This window comes from Rhyacophila brunnea, unplaced genomic scaffold, assembly GCF_057557595.1.
Source record: "Rhyacophila brunnea isolate RB1 unplaced genomic scaffold, BYU_Rbru_1.0 scaffold_23, whole genome shotgun sequence".
Taxonomy (NCBI): domain Eukaryota; kingdom Metazoa; phylum Arthropoda; class Insecta; order Trichoptera; family Rhyacophilidae; genus Rhyacophila; species Rhyacophila brunnea.
The window spans coordinates 24,151,257-24,178,874 of NW_028232893.1; the positions used below are offsets into that span (position 1 = coordinate 24,151,257).

Below are 27,618 nucleotides of genomic sequence, written 5' to 3' on the forward strand. Positions count from 1 at the left end.
GTTTATATATTTTTGGTTTTCTGATACTTTTTCTACAACTCCTTCATTAAAATTCGTGAATTTATGTCATACACTCACACACCCTCCTTATTAGCAAGTGATATCAACAGGGGTTCCAAAATTCAAAGTCCCCCTACTGACAACATATTATTCATAAACACACATCACAAATTTGCTTTAATAGTAAAAATAAGTCGTCTGCAGCGCTATTTTCGCGGTTGGTTGTGTGATAAAATTCTTACTCGATAACACCATAATTCAAATGGATATATTAAAATACAAAAAAACACTAAATATACACATTAATTTTACCACATACACCATTTGGAAAACGCTACTGTAGAGCATCACTCTGCCTTTATTCTTAGCGATAGGTAGGGGGGCCCGACAAAGACCCTAGCCTGGGGGACCGGTTCAGGATCTGGGGGCCATAGGTTTCGTATACAAATGTATGGTTATGGAGTTAAATCATCCATGATTTATCAATTTAACATTATTTGCAAAACTGGTAGATATTAACAATAGCCACTAGATGGCATTCAAAGTCAATTTTCGATTAAAACGGAATTACACATTTTTCTAGTTTCAACGACGATTTGTTATCCAATGATTTTTGGTCAGCAGGAATATATTAGAATATCTTGAAATAATTTAGGGATGCCATCGATAATTACCGCCATTTTTGTTTTCATTTGTAGCAAGTAGAGCTGAGCTTCCAGACGGGTCAACTGATCCTAGTGTACGGTGAGATGGACGACGACGGCTTCTACATGGGTGAGATCGACGGAGTGCGAGGCCTGGTGCCGAGTAACTTCCTCGCCGACGCCCAGGACCAGTACTCCCAACCCGGACAGATGCCTTCGGGGCAAGGTCAATACTTTCACTAGCTTTCTTAAAACTGGGAAACACCGAATATTAACTAATAACTGCTTATTCAAACCGTTACTGAGTGCATAAGAAAATTCATGAACATAACTGAAAACATTGTTCGGAACGGAAATTATTATCGAATTAAACTGATAACCTAATGGACGGCAGCCGGGGAGTTAGTTACCTTATGCTCTCCGGCTCATATTTATTCACCTGTTGATTAATATTAGTACAGGTACTCACAAATATTTACAAGTAACATTTTGGGGTTACATGTAAATTCTATGTATGCAGATCAAACCAGCTAACTCCATTTGGGAAAATTATTCAATAAAGAGAAAATACTTAATAATTTAACTATCGAGTGAAATTTAACAATTCCAAAAATACAAATCGTCTCTGTTCTGGCAGAACACACTAACTGGAGAATACTAGTTTTGAGTAATTTGACTTTGAAGTTGTTAAAATGTTTGAAATGGTCTATCATGTGAGTTTATTAAGTAATCGTAAAAAGGATGACTTTAAAATAAAGACTGTTTATTTATTAAGAAGGTTTCCAGACGGTAAAGTTTGAAATAAGGAACATTTTGGTGTAACTAACTCAATATGTCATTTTTTCGAATTAGTGTCTTCTGCCAGAACAGTGACGAAATTATACCAAAAAGCTGCACTTATGAATTAATACACTATTTTACCTTCCTTTTTATACAATATAAAGAAAATTTATATAAAGAGCGGAGTTGTCCCATTTACGATATTTGAAATTTGGCTGTTTTGTGTTAAGAACGATAACGCATTAATTTATACGATTAGGAGTTTGAAATTTTGTGTGAGCATGGAAAGCAAGCTTTTAAACAAAATGCCATCAAAATCTCATTTTTAGTCGAATGTGCAGTTAACTGGCTTACAGATTAAGCAATCAAACTGTCTTACCAGAAACAGATGACCATATAGCATTGAGATCAAAAAATGATGAAGCACCTACTTGCTAACTTACTTTTGAATCATTCAAAAATTTACATAAATATATACGATATTGATGTATTTTTAATTTACTTATCTACCTATTTTCTTCTGTCTTTCTCTCGTATTCCGACAGACTAGACAAGAATTTGATCTCAATACTATACGTCCATCTGTTTCTGATACGATAGTGGTACGGCGAACGGTGTGCATACAATTTTCCTGACACAACATTATGGATGTCAAATTCAAACAACAAAATTTAGTACGGCAGTCGGAAACACTTCATAAAATGATTTTACCAAAGACATTACCAAACTTACAAATTCAAGACGTTCACAACGTGACATGAAGAACTAAGAAATAGAAGCAATATTAGTAAAAGAGTACCTAAATATAAAAATTTACAGTACATGGAAGTACACCGAATGAGTGAAGTAGACCCTATTTAAAAAATTTATAAGACAATGTCCACCTATACTCATCCTCATGTAAGTGGAATATATCAACATCCGAACCGATTTGGTTGAAAAGAGCTATTGCCCTCCCAATTGGCATCACCGATGACAGGATACTTCTGCACCTTGGGAGAACATACAACCAAGAATGAAAGAGTTCTCATATCGTCCCTGTTCTGGCAAAACACACTAACTGGAAAATACTAGTTTTGAGTAATTTGACTTTGAAGTTGTTAAAATGTTTGAAATGGTCTATCATGTGAGTTTATTAAGTAATCATGACTTTAAAATAAAGACTGTTTATTTATTAAGAAGGTTTCCAGACGGTAAAGTTTGAAATTAGGAACATTTTGGTATAACTAATTCAATGTCATTTTTTCGAATTAGTGTTTTCTGCCAGAACAGTGACGATATACACTGCGTATAAGCCAGAAAAAAATATGTGGCCAAATATAAATATCTTATAGCGTTTAAGAGTACAATATATAAGCATACTTAAGAGAAAGTCAGTTGGATAAAGCCATGGATAGATAGCGATACAACCTCAAGTAAAGGAGTCTCAAAAAGTTGGAGAAACCCTTCTTCTGTCATTCGAAACCTTATAAACCTAATATGGATTCAATACTATAACATAATATTCTGTTTATATATGTTTTATATATTTTTAATCAATATAATGTCTGAATATACATAACTTGAAAACATCTCATGCATATACACACTAGAAAATACGACCCCCGACGGGACTTGAACCCGTACCTGCTAGGATTCGCGCCAGTATACTTTTACAATTAAGCAACGGGAATCTTATTGAATTATGACAATTTTAACTAGTAGTTGTTACATGAAATTCTTATTGAATTGCATTATAATGTTGGCTATCGGTTTAAGTATATTAAATTAAGGTAGGTATAAATTAATTCCTTAATTACTAGCCGACATCACTCCATTATTTAGATTTAATAACATACTTGTACTTGCTAATTCCTGTAGCTTAATTGGAAAAGCATACTGGCGCGAATCCGGCAGATACAGGTTCAAGTCCCGTCAGGGGTCGTATTTTTTCTAGTGTGTATATGCATGAGATGTTTTCAAATTATGTATATTCAGTATATAAAATATTACATTCTGAAATCTTGTGTCTTTTTAGTTGAATAAAAGAAATAGTTTATTAAAAGTATTGTACGTAAAAGTAAAAGTAAAAGTAAAAGTAAAAGTACGGTCAAGAATTGATAGATAACACCATTAAAGTAATCCCAGATTTAAATATATTGGAGTTACATTTAAATTTCATTGTATATCCTCGTTACGCTTGTGTTTTATTTTCTCATCTTAACGCCTCTTCATTGGTGACGTGTTCGGAATAGGATATCTTTAAAACCATCGCACGGACACATCTTATCTGTAGGTTACTATTGCTCCATTCCTCTGATAGATGACCTCTTTATATGTTATTGAGGTCAACAACGGATCCCATTTTGAATAATGAACAGTTATATAATACAATAATTATTATTACAATGTTTAAATTAAATTGCTATTCATAAAAATCTGGTAAGACTATAATATTATTGACATATCATTCTTTTGTACTGAGTAAAAACGCTTCTTATAAATTTCATACAATAATATCATGAATAGAACCATTGTATCCGCGGTCTCGAGTAAAAGGGAGATAAATAAAAAACAATTAAGATATTGTAACCCTGACATTTAAAAAAAGTAAATATGTCAGAAAAGTATTATTTTTCTTAACCCAATGCTTACGGGCCGCACAAATTTGTGTTTTTGCTAATTACTTTTCAAATGCAAATTAACACGTTAATTACAAAATTAATTAAAAGGGCCCGTAAGCATTGTGTTAATATAAAGGTATTAAAAAAGCAGAAAAACAGTACTGATTCTCACTCATCACCTTATTACTTATTAACAAAATATTAAATGGTAATTTGAATACATATCTTAATGTCACATTATTCCAGTAGCGAGGGGTGGAGGTAGGCTGTTAAGATCCGTTATAAATAGTGCACTTTAAGCTTTGTTAGTCATACGTATTTGTTTTTATAGAACTAAGACTACAATTTACAGATAGTGTCGGTTAGTTTTTAAAAATCAATTAAACCCTGCCTAAACCAAACCATGATAGTTTTGGTATATTTTGGACGATACGATAAAATTTTGCACACTTTTTCATTTGTACTTATTTGTTTTCGTTGGATTAAGAAAACATATTGTTGGTTAATTTTTTTAAATTCATTAAACCCTGCCTAACCAAACTATAATTTATAAAAAATATTATTTATCTTTAAAATATCCAGTTATGTATGATTTAATTGCATAATTTTAGATATTTTATAGATAGATGAGTATTTTTTGACTATTATTTATTATGGCTTGGTTATTGGATTATTGTATGGATATCTAAACTAATACATATGACAAAGTTTAATGCACTATTTATGGCGCATCTTAAAAGCCTACCTCCACCCTTCGCCACTGCGTTATTCTGACTTATCTCCCTTATCGTTGGCGCCGCTGATGTTATAATAATTATGAATGTATTCCATATTATGTATGTTGGAAAACTTAACTTGTAGACATAATTAACTATCAATTGAAGTATATAGTGGGTAAAAAAATAAATCATCTCTTGTCGGTAATTTATAGCTTTTGAAGTTGTGTTATGATTTCTTATGTTTTGTATATTTTAAATGTTGTGAATGAAATTTCCTGATTTTCGATTTATTTTGATAAAACTTAATTAGTGTAACAGAGGGTTTAGTAAACGTCTATGAAATCTATAACTTCTGATAAATCTATTAAAACTAAATTTGAATAATTATCAGTTCTATCGATTGCTAAACCTTCTGGATACACAATTTAGAATATTTACATTTTTATTAATCAGTTTAGAGCAGTGGTTCTCACGCAATTGACATTGACAGTTCTATGGAAACGTCTGGTGGCGCACCGAATTTCATTTTTGTTGTGATTGAAAAAATTAAAGCTAAATTTTATTTACTAAAAAAAATGGATCAATTTATTTATAGATAAGTCCATTTAATAAAAGACATTTCAACATTTTAGTACATATCTATTTATTTAAAAATAATGCAAATGGAAATTCCTCAATACTCCTTTTTTCCAATGCGAACCACATGGCTGCTTTTAAGTTTACATCTGTCAACTGACTTTGATATTTGTTTTTTATGAAGTGTATTACACCGAATGATCTTTCACAGTATACAGTAGTAGGAAAAATCGACAATGTTAATAAACCAATTTTATTACTGTTGCCAATTCTTTGAATTGACTTGATTCTTGGTTAACGTATAACTTCGACCAAAATTTTTCAACCGTGGTACATATTATTAAAATGGTTTTTTAGTACCACTTGGTCATGACTCATTTCCAATAACGCATATTTAACGTTAGCCCAGTTAATTAAATTAAATACTGAAAATGATGTTGTTGGCCGCAGCAAAATCCTCCGCAAAAAGGGCCGCACATGAGAACCACTGTTTTAGAGTATACATGGTAAAGTAAGAAAGTATATTTTATAGTTTATATTTCTCAGAATAGATCTGTAATCAGTATGTATTTGAATTCAGATATCGAAATTATCATTACAATAGTTAATTAGTTGAATTTTACCATAATAGTAGTGAGAAACAAACCAATTCGTTAATTTCATGGAAAGAGTTATCGAAGAATATTTTTATTCTGTTATTATTTTACTAGATAATATGTAATTATTTTTTTTTAAATGCTTAATTTATTTATAATAATTATTATTTCCTGTTCATTACAACTTATATCGGCGGTGTCAAAGATAAGGGGGACAAGTCAAATACCTGAAATGAGATGAATCACTATGACATAAGGGGATAAGTCAACAGAGTTTTGATATATTGAAAAATACTACTGATTCTGATTCATTTCCCTCAATAATATCACAATTTCATATTGTTTTGACTTATCTTCATTTTTATTGACACCATAGATATTGTAATAAGTTTAATTTTCATTTAACATTTAACAATTTAATTAATTAACATTTTCATTAAATTATTGATAAACAATGTGTAATTCAATAATGATGTAGCTTTTCTGTAATATTCGGTGGATCCCTATTTTATTATTAAGTTATTTATTATTTTGCCGTCTTGCCCGACAATAACTAATTGGAATAAAATAGTTAAATGTCATTACGAAAAAGCTTTATTTTATTATTTTAAATTTAATAATAACTTTTTTTTTTATAAATTAACATTCCAATCAGTTATTTGTTAATGTCATTTAAAGCGTTACTTTTGCAATCAAATGTTAAAATAACAATAATAGTTATTAAATATGTCGCGAGTGGAGATTATTACAAGGTTCCAAGTGTTTAATCAATGTCAAAACAAAAGTAACAATGAGGCAGCTTAGAATACTACTTCATTGTCGAGTTTGTTTTCTCATGGATGAACATTTAGAACCTTGTAGTATTAGGCTTGCAATGTGCCATTGAACTATTACAATAAGTAAATATATTGTAATATTCATTTAAAAAACTCTTATTAAAAATAATTATATATCTTTTCACATTTGTTTGCAAAGTTCCAAATACCTATATATTAATATAAGAATATAATATTTAAAAGTATTATTAATCTTGCGTTTATAATACCAAAAGACCGATGATGAAGAATCAATCGTACACCATATCATTTTAATTAGAAAGTCTGATGGCAAAAAAATATTGTTGTCCTGTTACTGTTGTCAGTGATAAGTCGGCTCTTATCATAATTGTAATGTAATATTCTGTCTTTTGGTATTACGAACCGTCAAATTGAGATCATGAGCTTAGTAATTTACACCCGAAGATCACTCTTCCCATCGTTGCCGCTTTCATTTGGTCGTATTATTTAACAACAACAACAATTTTGCCAACCACAACAACAATCACAATATTTGACAACACGGGGACAACTTTACATCCCGGACCGGACACTCTTTGCAACCGAGGTGAATAATTATTAAAGCAATCATTCGACACATTCTCTCTCTCTCTATCTTTCTGTATCTCTCTGTCGCATCTGTCGTGCCCCCCTTCCCACCCTATGTGCCGACATAGCCGACGGGCTCACGTGGATTCCTGAACAGACTCCTAACCGCGGTGAGATATCAATTTACATGGCGTGTTTCAATAATCAATCAGGCTGTGTGACATGCAATGACTAATGAACAATTGGACAACTTTACAAACAATTTAAGTATTCTCAAATCACTTGCATTACAATTTGTAGCAATTAATTAAACCACCAGCAAAACATTTTAAAAATACTATTTTAAAATAATTGATATAATGTATATAGTATTGAAATCACGATTCAATACAGACTGCTCAAATTGACAAAATGCATACGTATATCTTTCTCATTTATCAATGCATACCTGTGGCGAAGGGTGGAGGTAGCCTGTTAAGATTCGCCATAAATAGTGCATATTAAGCTTTGTCAGTCATACGTATTTGTTTTCATTGAAATAAGACTACAATTTACAGATGATGTTGGTTAGTTTTTAAAATTCAATTAAACCGTGCGGAAAAATGCTATAATAGATAACAGTCAAAAAATACTCGTATATATATAAAATTTCTAAAATTATGCAATTAAATCATACATAACTTTGGATATTTTATAGATAGAATAATATTTTTTTATCTATTGTAGCGTGGTTCAGACAGGGCTTAATAAATTTTTAAAAATTAACCAACAATATACATATATTTTTAATCCAACAAAAACAAATAAGTATGAATGAAAAAATAAGCACAATTTTGTTGTATCGCCCAAAATATACCAAAACTATTATGGTTTTGTGGGTTAAATTGATTTTTAAAAACTATCCAGCACCATCTGTAAATAATTGTAGTCTTAGTTCAATAAAAACAAATATGTATGACTGACAAAATTTAACGTGCACTATTGATGGTGGATCGTCACAGCCTACATCCACCCTACCGCTACTGATACATACCTATATACCCCAATGGGAATCATTGTTTTTGACTCAATTAATAATGTATTGCAAGCACTAAAAAAAGGGAATATACAATACTAAATTTAAATACACTTATTCTTAAATTCATTAGTCATTGTAAAATGTATGGGTACAAACATCTCATTTGTCACTGAGTTAAGATCATATTATGTATATATTATATATTGATACTTCAAGGCTACAGTGAGATAAATCTATTAAGATAATTTGCATTGAGATAATAATATAGATTTGGATACCTATTTAAAGACGTGGTGAGTTAAATTACTTCCGTATCCCACTATAACATTTGACTATAGATATACCATCATAAATCGTCCAGTGTTCGAATTTAGAACTAAGCTCATCACAGTATAAAAAGTATTGAATGATATGTCAAATGTTAGCATGTGGCGCCTTCACTCAGCGGACAACTTATACTGGTGAATCTATAATTTTGTTAATAGTTCAAATGCAACAGTGAGATATTCCAATATTTCGATTATCTTAAATGCTATTTAGCTCTGAAGTATCAATTTATATAATATTTTTTTACGTCAAACAATCATTCCGGAATCTTTAAACAGCTTTATTGATCGATTGCTAACACAATTTGTGCTTTGCATTTCATTTTCAAACATTCACACGAGAAGCTATCTTAACGCTTACGATATTATTGGACCGCTGTCGGGGCAATTTCTTTCAGACAAACACTCCAGGCATACGAATTCTCACAAAGCTTTATTAACGGATATTATTTCAGTCAGTCCGTAAGACTGAAAATGTTTTTATTTACATTAAATATGAAATTAAATTCTGACCAATTGGCAACGTAATGAATAAACCCAGGCTCCTCTTCTCAAACAAAAAAAATATAGCTCTAAAATAATTTAATACCTAATAGTGTTTAGAATAATTTAGTGTCACATAATTAGTTTAAATTAAATAAAACAGAGATTTAAAATTTAATATACTTTACAATTAAATTTTACAAAGTCAAGAAAATTTAAAGATTACTTAAGTATATAAAAATTATACATAGTTCTTTGGACTATGTACAAAATGTTTAATGTAATAAATTAACCTCTGACCGGTATGTACAACTGTACATTAAACAAACAAGAGATACTTCCTTCATTGGAATAAAAGTATTTAACCATTTTTTCTTATTCATTATATTTAATTTAAAAATAAAAACAATACGCTAATGTTATAATGGCCACGCGGCTTAAGCGTTGGCCTATTGCGTCGTGGGTCCCAGGTTCGAATCCTGGGTCTGGCAAGTAAACATATTGTTTTTCAATCTGTGCATGAGTCAGAGTATGGACCTAATAAGTTGAGCAAGTGGCTAACATCCATTTCTCGTAAAAACAAAATCTGTCAATACAAACCTCCACTCTGCAGAGCTCCATATGATCCTATTAGGATCGGACATGGTCGAAAGAAAAGAAAAAGAAATGTTATCTTACATCTCTTATATGATTGACCATCAATAAAATCACTATTTCTACAACAACAAAATATTATAGATACATAATTTTGAAAACACTTCTGAGAAAATATATTATAACCAATAGAAAAAAGTAAGACACGCCGCAAGAATCAAGCCTGCATCTCTCGGGTTTCGCGCCCACGCACATAGACCACTATGCTTAAGGTACCATACAGAACTATGACAAATTTTAACTAATGGCTTTTATAATACTCTCTGAAACGTTTTCCAAATTGAGCTACTATTGGCTATCAGTTTTTGTATTTTAAATCAAAGTAAGTATAACTTTAATTACTAACCGACGTCACGGATCACTCCAAGATATTTTAGTGTTGTAGCTTCCTTGAACTCGCTAATAATTTTTAAATAATTATTACTTTTTTGCGGGCATGGGTGTGAAATCCAAGAGATGCAGGTTCGATTTCTGCGGGGTCTTTTACTTTTTTCAAACAGATTTTTTTTATAGTCAAAATTATCTATGTTCAATAATTAGAATGTTGCATTCTTCATCTTGTGAATTATTCGTTGAATAAAAATAAAAAAAAGGTGATTAATTAAAATATATATTGAAGGGCAACTCTTTAATTATTCAAAACTTAAAATGGAAAATTCGATAAGTACTTAATTACGAATTACAGAACGTATACAATTAAGAACGTAATTTTTACATTAATTCTTAATGACACAAAAGTGTTATTAGTCGATGACTTTAAATGAAGTATTAATTAATGAATGAGTCGTGATTAACGGCTAATGATGAAGAAAATGACTGGTTTCATCACCTTTCTGTTTGAATCATTGAATTTAATTGAATTATTTACCAAGTTAGAAAACATTTCGAATAAACAGTAGAAATTTGTATGAAGAATACATATTATTAAACTAGCATAAGAATTCGTATTTAGAATTATCGGTTTTTGAATTGTCTAAATTTATAAAAAAAGGTTACATACTTTTGGTCAAGGAAGTATCTCATTTTTTTATCGTAATTGATAGTAACAGTTGACCTAATACTGTACATTGAAAATTTACTGATGAATCACAGACACCGAGTAAGTTATTCTGTATATATAATTAAAACACTCACTTACGTACTGTGATCTTAAAACAAAAACGATCGCAAACACTCCCATCTTTAAATCCCTGTCAAAATTCTTTGCACAAGTAGAAAAATTGGCTAGCTAAATAGATTAAAATGAAAAGAAAACCGAGCCTCGAAGGGCAGAGAGTGTATATTTGGAGTGTTTGTTGTTTGGGGCCGTCAGTTGGCGTGACCGGGGCAAGTGGCGTGGCAGGCGCTGCGGGGGCGCGGGGAGCGGGTCGGGGGGGCAGCCGAGGCCACGGGCCGGGGGCCAGAGGCCCCCCGCCGCCCCCCAGAGACAACATGGCCGGCGGCATGGCGAGCGGGGTCGCCCAGCTGCATCAGCAGCCTCGCGGCGCGCCACACAGGAAGGCAGGTACGCCGTACTACGCTTTCATGCGACGCTCGCCCCCTTTCCTTCCTCGCCCCTCCCCTCATTCGCCCCACAAAATGGAACCCACTTAGACACCGGCCGAGGCAATTTAGAATATGTTCATAATCAATGTACCCGACTTTTATATACAGTAAAGATTTGACATCTACTATTACAACTAATACAGACATAATGCTGTTAAACTTTTAAATAATATATTCCATAAGAAGAATGTAAATCCTCTATTGGTAGGTTGTGAGTATTTTGACAGACAGATACTTATAAATGACACTTAATAGTTAATATTTGCGAATGAACGTTAACTCAATTGCCTCCGCTTTACCCTTTTAAATATCCTTTATCGTTGGACGGAAAAATATGCACAATTATTTTTACAATTTTAATAAAATATTACTATTGATAATTGTATTTACGATATATATTATATTTATGAATGGTAATAATTATATCGATTCGACAAGATGCCTTTCAAAATTTTTGCGTCAAATAAAATGTGAATAATAATTGTTCCCTGCAGCGATTCATCAATAATTGCATATTATTTGCTGTGCACTGAAAATGATCATTAGTATTACATCCACAATTAAAAAACTCGGACATCGATGTGATATACCGCCGTGTCAATATAATATATTATGTTTCCTGGTAATTGTGACAGCTTAATACACATATTAATCAGTTCCAAAACATCATAAGTAATATTAACACACAGAACTTTATAATAATTTTAACATTCAACGGATTGTTATACTAAACATCTGACGCCCACAATGGCTGAGCGGCTTACAATGTCGTGAGTTCCAGGTTCAAATCCTCGGTCTGGCAAATACACATATTGTTTTTCAACGTGTGTTTCGAGCCAGAAAATGGATTTATTAGGTTGAGCAAGTGGCAAACATCCATTTCTCGTAAAAAAAATCTATTAATACAAACCTCCACTCTGTGGAGGCCCATATCAAGATCCTGTTAGGATTGGACATGGTCTAAAGAAAAAAAAAGAAAGAAAATTATAGGTGCATTATTTTTTATTCAATAAGTCACACGAAAACACTTGGAACATCTATTATGTCGGGTACTCATTAGCGAGCTGTGACTGTGACCGCTGCAGATACAGTAACCAGTATGGACGCCAAATAATTATTTTGCATCTAGAGTTGGTTACAGCATCTAGAATGGTTACAGTTACGGCTCGCTAATGAGTACCCGGCTTTAAAATTCAGGCCCATCGCCCATTATGATGACTATAGGCAACCATATATCGCAGAATGAAACAGTCTACATGTGAACATTTCTGGCATGGTTTTGAGTTGGGGATATTTTGTGGAAGGATGCAGAGGTTTCGCATACCCAACAGACTGTGACTGGACGTCGCGGATTGACTGGCTTATGACACCTCTGTAATATCTCCATGTCCAAACCATCCTTGAAATGTTCACCCAGACTGCTATATTTTGCGGTTTGTGGTTATGTCTATCTGTTATGTTAACACAATTACTGCTGAACTTTTAATTACCACATTTAAATAACACGTTAATTATATCTAATGGCCAAGTACTCCAAACGCGCCAGTCGCGGTGTTAGCACTAAATGAGTTTTAAACTATCTTTCTAATTTGCAAGAAAACAACTTAATTATTATCAAATAGATGACATTTACCATGTTCGTTCTGAAAGGGGGCACACGGGCCTCCACAGAATGGGAGGTTGTCTCAACAGACATTTTACGAGGAATGGTAGATAACCTTTCACTCAACACATTGGGTTCTAACTCTTGATATAAACATACATTGTATGTCAATTTGAGCCAGCATATTATATGATTTTGGAGGTAGTATTGTCACTATTCCATTTTGAATATTTATAAATTATCGTTGAGTGAAAAACTACTTAATATGACAATAATTATACCAAAGCAAAACATGGTGCAGATCACAAACCTTCTATGTCAAATTTTATGATTTTGACTTTATGGTATCAAAAATCTCCTATGTCAAAGAGAAATATAGCCCAGTTTATTGATCTTTTAATTAAAACTCCTATGTCATATTCATCGTATTATGCTGCAAACAAATCAGTTTTAACCTTCCCCTGTAAAATCGTATTTTTTTAAATTAACATTTTCACTTCGAGCGGAGCATGAGGGCATCCACAGAGTGGACGTTTATATTCTAACAGAGACGTTTATGAAGAATAATTGTAAGCCATTTACTCAACCAAACACATTTAAATCAATATACACTCTTTTGATGGCTGTCGGCACAAATCTATAACAAATACAAATATTAAAATCTGGCTTCTATTAAACAAAAATTTAATAATTACAATCATTCCTTAGAATTTATATGTGAATTTAGATGTTTAAATTGTATTTTTCTTCATTACAATGAATAAATAATTATTTAGCTGTCAAAATAGTTGTGTTACCATAAATTATCAATGATACGTTCACATCGGTGTAGAGGATTTTAATTGACTCGAATTAAATCATTACGCACAGCAAATATGAATGCATCACTACTCCGCGTATTCAGATGGTGCGATCATTGCTTTGTCATTCACGCATTTGTGTATTTCAAAGAGTCATTTCATTGCCCTACTACAACAGGCTTTGTATGCAAGATCAACAAGGCCAACCCGAGGGATAACGCATTGTGATATTCAAATAACTTTTTCATTCACAGGGAGTATCATAATATAGTAATTCCTTGTTATTTTTGGTGGATCAAAGGTCAAGATACCGATTAATGGTAAAAAGAGTTGCATATTTAAATGTGACAATATAAAATTGTTATTCTTATTTCAATCTTATTTACAGCAACAGTAGGTACCTATAAAAATGAAACTGTAAAATCTATTTTACTGTCAACATGTCTATAATTTGAGGAACTAAGGATTAAAGATATACAAGTTCACCGATGACAAGAGTTGAGTAAAATTACAAAATAAAATACACTATTGTAATTACTCTACATAATTGTTTTTAAATTAACCCAACTAATTATTTTTTTACTATTTCTTTATGTTTACTAATGTTTTTAGTAAACATTCAAATTAGATGTTATGAAAATAATGACAACATTTCTATGTCTATGGAATGTAATCCAATGTTAGGAAATTTTCATACATACAGTTACATATCGTCGGCTTAATTCTAACATATCGTAAGTCATTTTTCTTCAGATTTCATGTTTTGGTGATTTCGATTTACAAGTATGATAACGCATCTATTTCATTCGTTTAATATCTAAATATGCAAGTGGAAGGGAGGTAGAATCATGTAAACATTGTAAATTAACATAACGTACCTCAGTAGTGTCGTATATCGTCTCTGTTCTGGCAGAACACACTAACTGGAGAATACTAGTTTTGAGTAATTTGACTTTGAAGTTGTTAAAATGTTTGAAATGGTCTATCATGTGAGTTTATTAAGTAATCGTAAAAAGGATGACTTTAAAATAAAGACTGTTTATTTATTAAGAAGGTTTCCAGACGGTAAAGTTTGAAATAAGGAACATTTTGGTATAACTTTATCAATATGTCATTTTTTTCGAATTAGTGTCTTCTGCTGGAACGTGACGATATTATCTATGATGGTGTCTCGACAGCCAGTCGAACATCACGTATGTCATAAGTTTGTAAGTTATAATGTCAGTGAGTTAGCTGCGTTTGACTCGATAATAACACGTAACTCGTACGCTTGATAGTTCTAATAACATGTAAGTCCTGTAGATACATTATAATTTAAAAATTAATAAATATTTTGTTTAAAGTATAATTCAGAATAGTGGAAGATTATCCTACAACAAAAAAAGTATATGCGTTTATTCCGTAAGTTGAAATATTTAGTTTTAACTGCCTCCTGAACACTTAAATTAAGCTGACTTACGATATGTTAGAATTAAGCTGACGATATTGTCTGGCCTGAACAAAAACGAACCATAAGTGTGAGTGAGTAAACATTCAGCACGCTTATATCTCCGCACTATGCGTTAGATTAAGATAGAATTTCTACGGCTGAATTAAATGTTTTTTGTAAACGTCGCCAATATGGATTTGATTGATTACATTCATTTAAAAACTGCGAGCATGTGTTGCTAAAATTTATTGTTTTTGTCTTAAATATAAAGTTAGTTATTTTTAGTTATTTTAGTAGAACATAACATGGTTAACAATGCTGATTAAATATAACGTTTCATAGTTAAATTGATAATAATAAAATCGAGGTTCTACTGTGCGTTATACGCAAGAAACACGGCTTCATTTTGCCGAACAATAGGTGCTCTCTATAAATTATTCTGAGGTGAATCCTGCTTCATGCATAAAAATAAGCATGTGATGATAGGGTTACTTATATACATATTATGTCACTTGTATTCCTTTAATCCTCAAATATATATTTTTTTAATTTTAAATTCTTAGTTTGTTTTGTTCAATGATCACTTGATGCTTATTAAAAGATCTGTTTTATTAATATAAAATTATGTTACCAAATGTCAATTAAGTGTCCTATTGGTTTATGAAGATTGTGAATATATTTTAAATCTTTAATTTTTATGGATTACCTTCATGTAAAGGTTGAACACTGATTAAAAAGCTAGACTTTAAAAATCGATGTACAAAGGTCCTGAATGGCAACGGATTACTGTATTTGAATACATCACTTGTACAATTTCTCATGAACATGTTCTAAATTTAAATATAATTGCAATGTCTAAGTTGTTGAAATTCCACGGGTCAGCCTTGAAGATCGGCGTGCGTACACCTTGACGTGCATCAGTTTGGCCTCGGTCACGCACTCGGTAGATTTTAGGTTGGTCACTCGATCCTCACAATATCTCTCTCTCTCTTTACCGAGAGACCCATTACCGGACCGACATCATCTGGATATGTGAGTATTTTTCCTGTATTTTTTTTTATATTTATATATATTTTCATTACTATTCTTATCATTAGCCTTATAAACAAGAGATAATAATTTATAATATATACTGGCGGCTTTAAATGTTGCGTGTCTGCACTTTGGATATGCTCAATTGTTTATATATATATTTATATGATTCGCTAGCTCTCTCCTGCTCTAAGCTCTATCTATTATATTATCTTTCTGTACACTGATTTGTTACTGGACTCGTAACGAATCATTCTCCTTGTCTCGTTTTATTGTGCAATCGATGAACTCGGTCTCATTTTGGCGGGTTGAAAAGATATTTTCAGAACGATTGTCGGAGGCGCTTCGAGAGATGTACGTGTAGCGGGTCCGGTAGCATCTACTGAGCACAGCAAATTATTTCGGTGTACACTTTCCGACTTACCGAACACCACTTGAACACAACATGTCGAGGACGTTCCATGACAACTATTTACAGCGTCAAAGCAACCTACAAACTGACTGTTACCGATTTTAAATAATATATTAAGTTTCATTCATTAAAAATAAACATAAATAATTGTTCACTTCGATGGTGTTATCCGGCAATTCTTACTAAAAAGACTAATTTTAAATTAATTAAAAAAAATATATAGTGCATACTTAATCCACATATTTTAATAACAATCAATAACCCTATTCTAGCAGTCGCGTTCGCTGTCAACGTACGTACACAATATTACCATTGTAACAAATAATGGACTTATATGCAAGTGCTAAATTTTAAACTAACAGTAAACACGATTGCCAGAATAGAGATACAAGACCGGTTTCGTCCACTTATAAAGACATCGTTAACTGATACAGTAACAAAAAATACAACTATTTACACAAATAACTTTATAAATAGTTTTTTGTTAGTATATCGGTTTACAGTGTCCTCGTAAGCAGACAAAAATTATTTTGATCAATAATAAATTAGGTGGATTAAGTTACATTTTATTTGTCTATAAATTTGTGTGAATATTAAATTTATCACTTTGCGACACAAGCAACAACTTTTGAAGGGTTATAAAAATGTTAGGGTACAATACCCCTTTCTTTACCATAATATAGGTCATAGATATCTATGATCAAGGGTGAAAAGGTGTTTATAATTCTCTTCTTCACACTCATATTAAACAATACATATTTTTAAAGTTTACATTTGAAATTAAATCATTCGACAAAACTATATAAATATTTCTAAAACTCATTTGAACACTCACGGTTACAGCATAATAATATGCAGTAGTTAATTTGTATAAACAGGTTCAATTGATCAATAGACAATAATATCTGTTCAAGTAGACGAAACTGATCACGATTGTTGTAAAATGATCCATGGTATTCACTAAAAAGGCATTAGCGTGTCATGATTTAAAACATGAAAATTATATTCAATGTAGGTACTTTAAAAAAAAAACGGTGTGTGTACTTATGTACGCGGGTTAGAAGTTATACTTCATTGGCGTAACAAAACAAAACTTGTGATAACCTAGATTCTTCGACTGGCTCTTAATTATCTTGTTAAATTACACACTAAAGGAAAAGGGCCGCTTATTGGAGCGCCGTTGGTTTATTTCTATACATTTTAACTTATATTACTAAATTATATAATTATTTCTCATTGTTTTTATTTTTAAAGTAACAGCTGTCACTCTGACGTTTAATCGTTTGTTTACGTAAGGAATTGCAAATGGCCGACAATAATAAATTCGTTAACGGAACAATTCTACTATCAAACTTGTGTTCGTATACAGCTGACTGATTCGCAGCTAACTTTGTACTGTTGTGTACATTTGTAACGGTGAGCGCGTGCAGCTCTCAATTTCTCTACTCCACCAAACACCCCAAAAGAAATATAACTTCAAAAATACAGAATACATTGAAGCCACTAACGATTGTAAGAATCGAGATTTTTCTAACTGCCATAAACAAACCATTTTTTGTAAAAAAAGTATACTTGATATAACATAATATATAATATGCTTTGACACGAATATTCAAGTAATTATAATGTTGCTCTTAATACAATACAGGAACCTAATAAAATAGATTACGACATTAATTAATAATATACCTACATAAGATAAACAGCTGTTAGAATTTAGGCACAAACCCGTCCCGAAACACAATATATTTTAGCTACTGAAGACGAAACAGCTCCCGTAGTATACATCCCTCATGAACAGTGAAGCTTCTATCTCGTTAGACCAGATGCCGGCACCTAGACAATATAAAATACCTACTCTAAAAAGCAATTACATTATTGAGAAATATATAAAAATACAAATAACACAATAACGGAACTTCTACAGTGACCAAATGTTGTATTGAATATTTTTCTGAGCTCATGATCATTGTCACTTTTAACATGTAAATAACTCAAGCTGGAAGAAAATCAAAGGTTACTTTTAACAGCTGATCAATTTAGAAAAGTCTCAAGACTTTGAGATGAATCCATCTGTCATCTGTGTCGGCACTATGTGAAGATATTGAAATATTTGACACATTAGCTCATTGAATTTATTGAACTAGTGTTAAATGTGATGGCAATTTAGTTGTCATTAAAACGTCAACTGACACTTCAATGTAAACTATCATTGCGACGATTGAAATCAATAAAATGTCAACTGACCTTTAAATGGTCTGTTATTCAAATGACAACTTTCATTAAAACGTCAAGTGTCATTAATCTCCGGTCCGTTGTCCCTCGACATTGGGAGTAGGAGTCTTGTCACCGGAATATGGAATGTTGTTACGGGTGGTGTTCCCTCTAGGTGGCTCTGTCTTGTCTCTCTGTCTTCTCTGTCGGTGGTGGTGTAAACTGTACAATGTGGTGTGTATTGTTTGTTGCTAGATGCCTGCCCTCTCCCTCCTTCCAAGTTAGACCACAACACAAGCGCCAGTACACAAGACCAGCTGTTGCAGGTAAATTGAAACTGAGAACTACATGAAAGAATACTATTAAAAAAATACCAAACATTATTTACTATATCTTTTGTTATTTTTGATTAGCGATGGTTGATAATATTTTTTTAGTATACATCTCTGTCCCATAGAGGCCCCTAGACTCACGTGTCGCGTTCCGATCGTACATTCACATCTCACCACTCTGAAACTGTCAGACTCTGAAACATCTCTCTCGGTCGACATCATCCCTCACTCGCGCCGCGTCCGTACATAGCCCGCCCCGCCGAGACGAGCAGCCCGCCGCAGTACATCACCCGCCCGGCACCCCAGACCCGAATCATCCGATACGTCAATGACATCACATTCATTCTTCAACCGTACATTTTCTTCCATCTCGAGTAGACCTCTTTAGTGTTTTTATCATACGTTCGCTCTCCACACGTTCTTCGCCTAGGATTCTGCACTGTCGATGTCCGGAGGCCAGATTTCTACTCGGCGAAAGACAGATTCCGCTCCTTACACTTTGCACTGACAGGCGACACTATTCAGAAGCACCCGACCATGACAGAAATGAAATCCGACACGGCGACTGCTTAACGCCCGAATGAAATGAATTTTTTGTGAAATAAAATCATAAAAACATTATGAATTATTAATAATTATTCAAAAATTTAAGCTCAGAATTTCATTTGGTAGCTTCGGTCCATAGGATTAATTATTATGTCGATTTTTATAGGAATTTAATAAACCGTGCCCGCATCGGATTTCACGGACGGTAGTGTCTGGTGTTTTCGGATAGTGTCGCCCCGACGAAAATCGGTCCACCCGTTGAATTTCTTTCGTCTGAACTCATTTGTTGTGATGTGTGCATGGGTGCAAATGACCGCCGGGAAGAATTTCAACCGGTGGAGCGGTTTCCGCATTCGGCGGAAGGAGTCGAAACTTGCCGGGTCGAAATTCGCCGACGAGGCGTCTTCGGAGCCTTCCCATTGGAGTTCAATTACTTAAATGTTTCGTCTCCTTTTTACTTGTTGTTTATACTACTTACTGTCCCTGTCGCTCTCCTTAAACTCTCGCCACTAAAGTAACTTACTGTTGTATCGATTCAATGTTCACTATCCCTGTATCTGTCACTATGTTTATTGTTTCGAGTAAATTATTATATAGCCGGAACTTTGCATGAGTATATTTTTATATTACAATATCATTTTATTGAGTTTATTTTTTTGTGGGTTATGTTTGTTAGTGAATAAATTTATATTTATATGATTGACTTGTGCTGAATGAAATATAGAATAACCTAATTTATATTAACACTAATAAACAGAATAACTTAAATAATATTTAAACAATCTTATACAATAAGTAATTTTAGTGTATTGAACAATATTGTAGGCAACAATATTGATTCTATTTTCAATTAGATTCAATTAAATTGTCTATTACAATTGCGAGCTTACATTATTTAGATTTACAAAGATTACTTACAATATTTACATAATTTACATGAAAAATATTTTTCTTTAAACTATTCATTTATTTACTTCAGAGCTTACATCCGCAAATTAATCTGAAATAAATATGCATATGTGGTACATCAGTGGCGTGGAGTGGAGGTGGACTGTTAAGATTTTACATAAATAGTGCACACTAAACTTTGTCAGCCATACTATTTGTTTTCATTGAACTAAGAATACAATAGTTTTTAAAACCTATTAAGCCCTGCCTAAACCAAACCATAATAGTTTAGGTATGCTATGGGCGTCCCGACAAAAATAGTACACACTTTTTCAGTCACAATTATTTCTTTTCAAATGGTGTCACAGTTAGTTTTTAAAATTCATTAAGCCCTGCCTTACCAAACAATAATCGATAAAAAAAATCTTCTATCTATAAAATATCTAAAATCATGTATGTTTTAATGGCATAATAAAAGATATTTTATAGATAAACGAATATTTTTTGAATATTATGGCTTGGATTAGGCATGGTTTATTCGAATTTTAAAAACTAACAAACACTATCTACTCATCGTAGTCTTAGTTCAATGAAAATAAATACTTATGACTGACAGAGTTTAGTGTGCACTTTTTATATCGGATATAACAGCCTAACTTCCACCCTTCGCCACTGATACACATATCCTTTCTGATTATGGATTAATTTTAATTATAAAATATACATATTATTATATAAGAAGTATAATAAATTAGAAGAAAAATATTTTACATTATAATAAGTATATTCCATATATTACTAAATTTTATAACAATATAAAATCACTGATTTTAGAAAATTAGTTTAGAAAAATTCTTAGGTATTGTACATTCTAAAAAAAGAACTTTCTAGTTATATAGTACAAAGGAAGTTTTGTAACAAACTGAAAATCTGTTACGGAATTATAAATTGTTTTAAAACGGTAATTAGTATAATTTACCATAAACATGCATGCGGTGAGTTCTAATTTAATTCATATATTGACATGAGTTGTCTATGAGATATTCGATAATAAAAAAAATGTAATATTTTCTAGAATGCCTATAACAAAATTAACATTCTCTCGGAAGATATTTTGTTATATTATTGGCGAACAACAGATGACAGTAAATTCTTTAAACTAAATAACATTAGTTAAAAACAGATCCATGCGTTTCCAAAGAATTTTTGCAATTGCATAGATATGACAGAATTAAAGTTTTAAGCCAATCTCTACTTCAGAATGTAGACCCAATGAGAACTACCATTTAGTTATGTTTCACCAAATGGTTTGGAAATTTCGCGTGTTATGGATTTATTCACAGAAAACTTTTGCATAGCTGAAACAAAACTCCCTGTTAAGTACCATGGATCAATAGTTTATTATTGAAGTTGAAAGTTCTATTACTATTACCAAATGGTGTTTAAATCTAACAATATCTAAAGAATTCAGGGCGGGTTGTGACAATCAATATGAACTCACCGCACGTATATAATGTTGGAGAATGAGTTGAGAGGCGGAGGGTTGTGTAGTCGCTTTGAGAATGTTGTGACAAGCGAGTGTTGAAATGGTAGGGGAGGGCGAGAGGGCGCGGGAGAGGTGGCAGTAGCGACCAGTCGGCCATGAGCAGCGTGGGCGGAGTCCTCGGCAACCTGGCGGGGATGGCGGGGATGGGAGGGGGAGCGGGGACGGTCACCGGCGCCACGGGGACCGGCATCCAGTCGTCCCCTCTCTACGGGGTCTCGTCCCCCGCCGCCGCGCTCTCCCAGACACCGCAGACGCAGCTGTCCACGCCGCAGGGCATGCAGCCCAACTCGCAAAACTTGCAGGGAATGCAGGGGATGCAGGGAATGCAGGGGATGCAAGGAATCCAGGGAATGCAGGGGATGCAAGGGATGCAGACCGGCATGCAAGGAATGCAGGGGATGCAGGGCATGCAGACGGGGATGCAGACGGGCATGCAACAGCAGGGCATGCAGCAAGGCATGCAGCAAGGGATGCAGCAGGGGATGCAGCAGGGGATGCAGCAGGGCCAGGGTATGCAGCAGCAGAATCAGAACCAAGGAATTTTCTCGTCGAGGCAGCCGCTGAAGGGGGTCCCGTCGGTGGTGCCGATGGCGGGGCTGAACCCGGCGCAGATGCAGCCTCAGCAGCAAATGGGGGGGCCAGGGATGGGGGCGGGGGCGGCGGCGCCCAACCTCATGCAGAAGTTCACGGAGATGACGGCCCCCGGGGGAGACATACTCTCCAAGGGTAAGGAGCTCATCTTCATGAAGTTCGGCCTGGGCGGGAAATAGTGGGGAGGCGGGGGGACGCCGAGCGTCGCGTCTCGTCTCTTCCGACTCAGCGATCGGGGTTAGGTTGGCCGTCGGCCATCACCGGTCGCCGCCGGCAGTGAGGTGGGCGGACGTGTCCGCCCGGTGCGTGCGGACTTTACGGTTCAGGCTTTGAAAGTTGACGTGTAAAAACGGTTTAGAGGCTCGTCGCCGGGTTCCGTTATAATTCTAACGGATGACGATTCGATGACAATACAACATAGATTTAGCGGTAAAATTGTTCAACTTTTAAACTAATGTTAATTGTCTTTCCCTCGTGTAAACTTTCGTATGCAGTTATTGACGCAATTTCGTAAACGATAAAAGTTTCCCGTTGTCGATTTCGACGACCTTCTTTTTGTATACAATTTTACAATAGTCACTCTCGAGCCTTATATGAAATTAGCTGACTTGCAATTTTTTAAATATTCTCTCGGGCCTTTAGCCCGGAGAAAAGGACGATTAGCCTAAATTATTTTTTCACCTCCGGGACTATTTAGTACTCCCGGGGAAGCTCATGAGAAAATAATTAATTTTATCGCATCATATATAAGTCTAGTTTTTTTAATTAATTACCTGAATATTTATCATGAGTTACCACGCCTATACATATCTAATAAATTAATAAAAAAATGTATATTTTAGAGCTTGTAGCCTGTTGGCCTCGGATCAAATTAATAGCAATATCAACGTTAATAAAATTTTATATTTTACTATAAATAAAGCAAATCGTGTGATTTAGATTAGTACATGAGGTTTTTAGCATATTATAGTATATTAGATGTGCGCAATGCCATTCAGACTAAATTCTTAACTTCTGTGAATCGAAGTATTTATAGCCAGCAGAACAAGGATACTGAATAGATTATATTAAGAAATAGTGAAATATAGCTCATGAGAGATTATCAGTATGAAATATGCGAAACAATACGCTGCCTATGGTTTTATTCTAAGCAAAAAAAAATCCTTCTCATGCAGTATGTATGAAAAAGAAGAAGACAGAAGATATGAGTATGTCACTTCTTTATTACCTTAGAGACTATACAGGAAAATACAACGCGTGTTACGTGGGGCAAACTGGTAGAATATTTAATTTGGGTTTTGAAGAATATAGCTTTTAAAGAGATGCAGGTTGTTCTTGATTAAATTCGTCATCATCGATTGGCATACGCACATAATAGAATAGTCTCTATTTTAATAAGAATTTTGTGTACTGATCTAATGAAACACAGTGTTACGGTCGATGGGATTGTTGTGGTCGGTTTAATAAAATTAAAGTAATTAAAGTTATTGTCGTAACTCAATTAATAAGACGTGATAATTTTGAAATAGTAAATATTAATGTGCTTAGTTGATTGTTACAATATCACCCGTCTCGCTCTACCTCACTGCTGCATGGCTGACCGTACCGTTAGGAGAAGTGAAATTCCAGTCGAGAAAGTGTCATTGGCTAATTAATGAGTACTCGTTTGAAAGCTGGGATTGTCACTAGATATGGGCCATTTTGAAATAAATGAAACAATTGAGTCATCGCTCGATACAATACGACTTCTTACGTGTGAAATATAAATCATCCAGCCAATGTATAATGCCACATTCATGATTACGTGTACCATCTGTTGGTTGTTATGGTCACAGCTGTCAATAATAATTCAAAATGTCCGATTGTTTGTTTTCGTTGCTGTGGTAATAGATATGTTAACAAATCATAATACTGCCGCAAAACTGTAAAATTACCTTCTTTCTTTTGACCATGTCTGATCCTAATAAGATCATATTATGGGCCTCCACTGAGTGAAGATTTGTATTAACAGACTTTGTTTTTACAAGAAATGGATGTCAGCCACTCGTTCAACCTATAAGGTCCATACTCATACACAAATTGAAAAAATGTGTACTTGCCAGACCCAGGATTCGAACCTGGGCCCCACGACGCTATTTTAACATCTCAACTATTTTTCGCTATTGCAGAAAGTTTCAAAAGATAATAATTATTCTGCGGCGTAAAGAAAAGTGGGGTTAGTGAAAATATAACAACCGATTAGTTGCTATGGGAAAAATGAGTCAAGTCAATATTTATAAATACTTCTTACGTTAAAATCTCAGAAAAAGAAATGTGATAGAAGTATATTTTTAATTCTACATATATGAATTGAAGAAGTGAAATATGTATAATTTTTCCAGTTTCACATTGGCTTATATAAATACTAAAGTTAAAAGCATTGGCGTTTTGTCATTGTGGTTGTATAGTTTTTTGTATGCGTGTGCATACATTGAGAATAATAATTATGTATGTGTAAGTCAATGCCCACGATGGCCTCGGCTTATAATATTGCGGGTCCCATATTCAAATCAAGATTCATATCAATAACGCATATTGTTATTCAATTTGTGTCTTGAGTATTTACTCGATAGGTTGAGCAAGTGGCTAACATCCATTTCTCGTAAAAACAAAAACCTGTTAATACAAACCTCCACTCTGCGACAGAGGCCCGTACAATCCTATTAGGATCAGACGTGGTGAAAAGAACACATTTACGCATGCATGGATTTACTGTTGAAAGTAAGTATTATCGCGGCCATAACAAGAAAATGTACTGGTAAACATGTATTATTCTGCAATTGCAAGCTTGCAGGCATAAATCAAAAAAGTTTGGAAGCTTCAGAACTTTCATACGACAGTAGGGATTTTTTCGATCTGCGCCTGCGCAGTAGAACAATAGTGGCAAACCTGCTGAAAAAAAAAAACTATACTCATTTTGAGGTTAACCGATTTTCACTACCTGTCAAATAGTACCATAAAATGATAACATTGCGTCTCGCTTAATCTTGAAGAATGAGATTGGAGATAGTCAGTACTTTTACGTGCAAATAGTTATTGACATGATAGTTTAAAATACGCACTATTGCTGCCAGTAAATCCATGCACGTGTACAGGCGCTATATCACATACACATGGTCAGTATATTATATTAATTGTGGGCTGAGGATAATATGAAAAATTTAATTTGAAAAAGTAAATTTGACTGACAAAATAATGGCAGTTTGTATAAAAGAGGTTATATTGTATTGCAGAATGGCCAATAAATTAGAAAGCAATATAAACAGCATAGCGGTGTTACCAGAATCAGACTATGTAGATTTTGTACATTTTTTGTGAGAAAAAAATTGGACCGGATGTGACTCATATGATTCTTTCACTCAAAATATTCCCATCTCTATCTAATTTAATAAGAATAAATAATACTAATAAATTATTGTCACATTTCACAGTATGTAATATATTATATTATAGTAACGGAAACATGTTTTCTGAATGTTAATAAAAGAATAACACTGTTGTATCCCAAAATTACCTGTCACCTGTTTCGTTTGAATCCTAATTATTAATTACATTAATTATATTGTCAACCGCTAACGAATAGATGTGGCAAAAACTATCGGTTAAGATTTTCAATTATTATTGTTAATATCAAAAAAAGAAAAAAAAAACTATTGAAACGTAGGCGATTGAAAAACTTCTCTTCCAAATATATTTCGTGCGACGGTTATTGATCTTTATCTTCCTAGAATAAACAAAAATGTTACCGATACGATCAATATTTAATTATTTTTATCTTTCATACTTATAAACCTTAACAGAAGCAATCGATGTTTGAAAAAAAAAACATATTTTTAAAAAATTAATAAACCAAAAATGTTTATATTATATTTATGTGGCATATTATTATTATAAATATATTACTGTGAAGTCAGTACATACTTATGTTATTAAATTTTATTACGAAATGTTTTAATTTCAGTCGGCTAATATGTTTAATTATAGGTTGTCAAATTTGCCGCATTTTTTGTTTAGACGCACAGCGCATTGTGTTATATTTGCTGGTCAAATATGTCCGACACAATTAGTTGCAGTTATATTATTAGCGGTTAGCCGATCCCGTTCATTTGTAACAGTCTTGTATAATGTAAATTATATCTTCAGATAAATAGGTCTCAGCACAAGAGCTGTCTTAAGTGAGTAAGAAGCCCTATTTTTAAACTGCATTAAGAGCCATATCGTTGTAAATTAATAAAACGGCAACGCTGTTAAGAAACTCCGGACGATATGCACAATGAAATTCAACATGGCAACATTAAAACAAAAAGATTACCAGGTGAAAACTTCTACTCAATATTATAACCTGTCTTAGAATTCAATAGATAGGACATTATGTATTGTATTATATTATATCCACTTCTGTTTCACACAGGTTCACAGTAAATTGATTCATAAACAATGTTATACCTATTTTAATTCCAGGATTTTTCGTTGTTGAAGAATGAATGATACTTTTTGCTTTACTCTCCATCCATAATAAATTGCAATATATTTATTTGTTATAATAACAATTTTATACTGCAATCTGTTAATACCTAATTACACTAATTAATACTTTTGAAAATCGATCAGTTTATCGGTTTGAGTCTACAATAATAGTTTTCTTTCACTTTGATGAAGGAAATACATACAGATAAAAATTGTAGTTTTTAATATTGACAATGGCAATAAATCACTCGCTTCAAATGATTGCCATGTTGAATTCCATTCTTGCCATCCTTCGGTGTCTCTCAGTGACGTTACCGAAAACGGAAATTCTGAATGAAATTTCGCAAAATTTGATGCAAATCTGCATCATCACAATATCGTATTCATATAAAAAAGTGCATAAGTTCTGCA

At 33.3% G+C, this 27,618-nt stretch overlaps 1 protein-coding gene across 1 annotated transcript in view; it reads left to right on the forward strand.

The window, feature by feature from the left end:
* Rbp (RIMS binding protein) overlaps positions 1-27,197 on the forward strand; it is a 252,736-nt gene extending 225,539 nt beyond the window's left edge. The window contains exons 18-21 of the mRNA XM_085950873.1: positions 699-870; positions 11,076-11,267; positions 19,054-19,124; positions 22,158-27,197. Coding sequence (XP_085806999.1) covers positions 699-870; positions 11,076-11,267; positions 19,054-19,124; positions 22,158-22,880 — 1,158 coding nt within the window. The 3' untranslated portion in view covers positions 22,881-27,197. The remainder of the gene's footprint in view (positions 1-698; positions 871-11,075; positions 11,268-19,053; positions 19,125-22,157) is intronic.
* Positions 27,198-27,618: the final 421 nt, after the last annotated feature.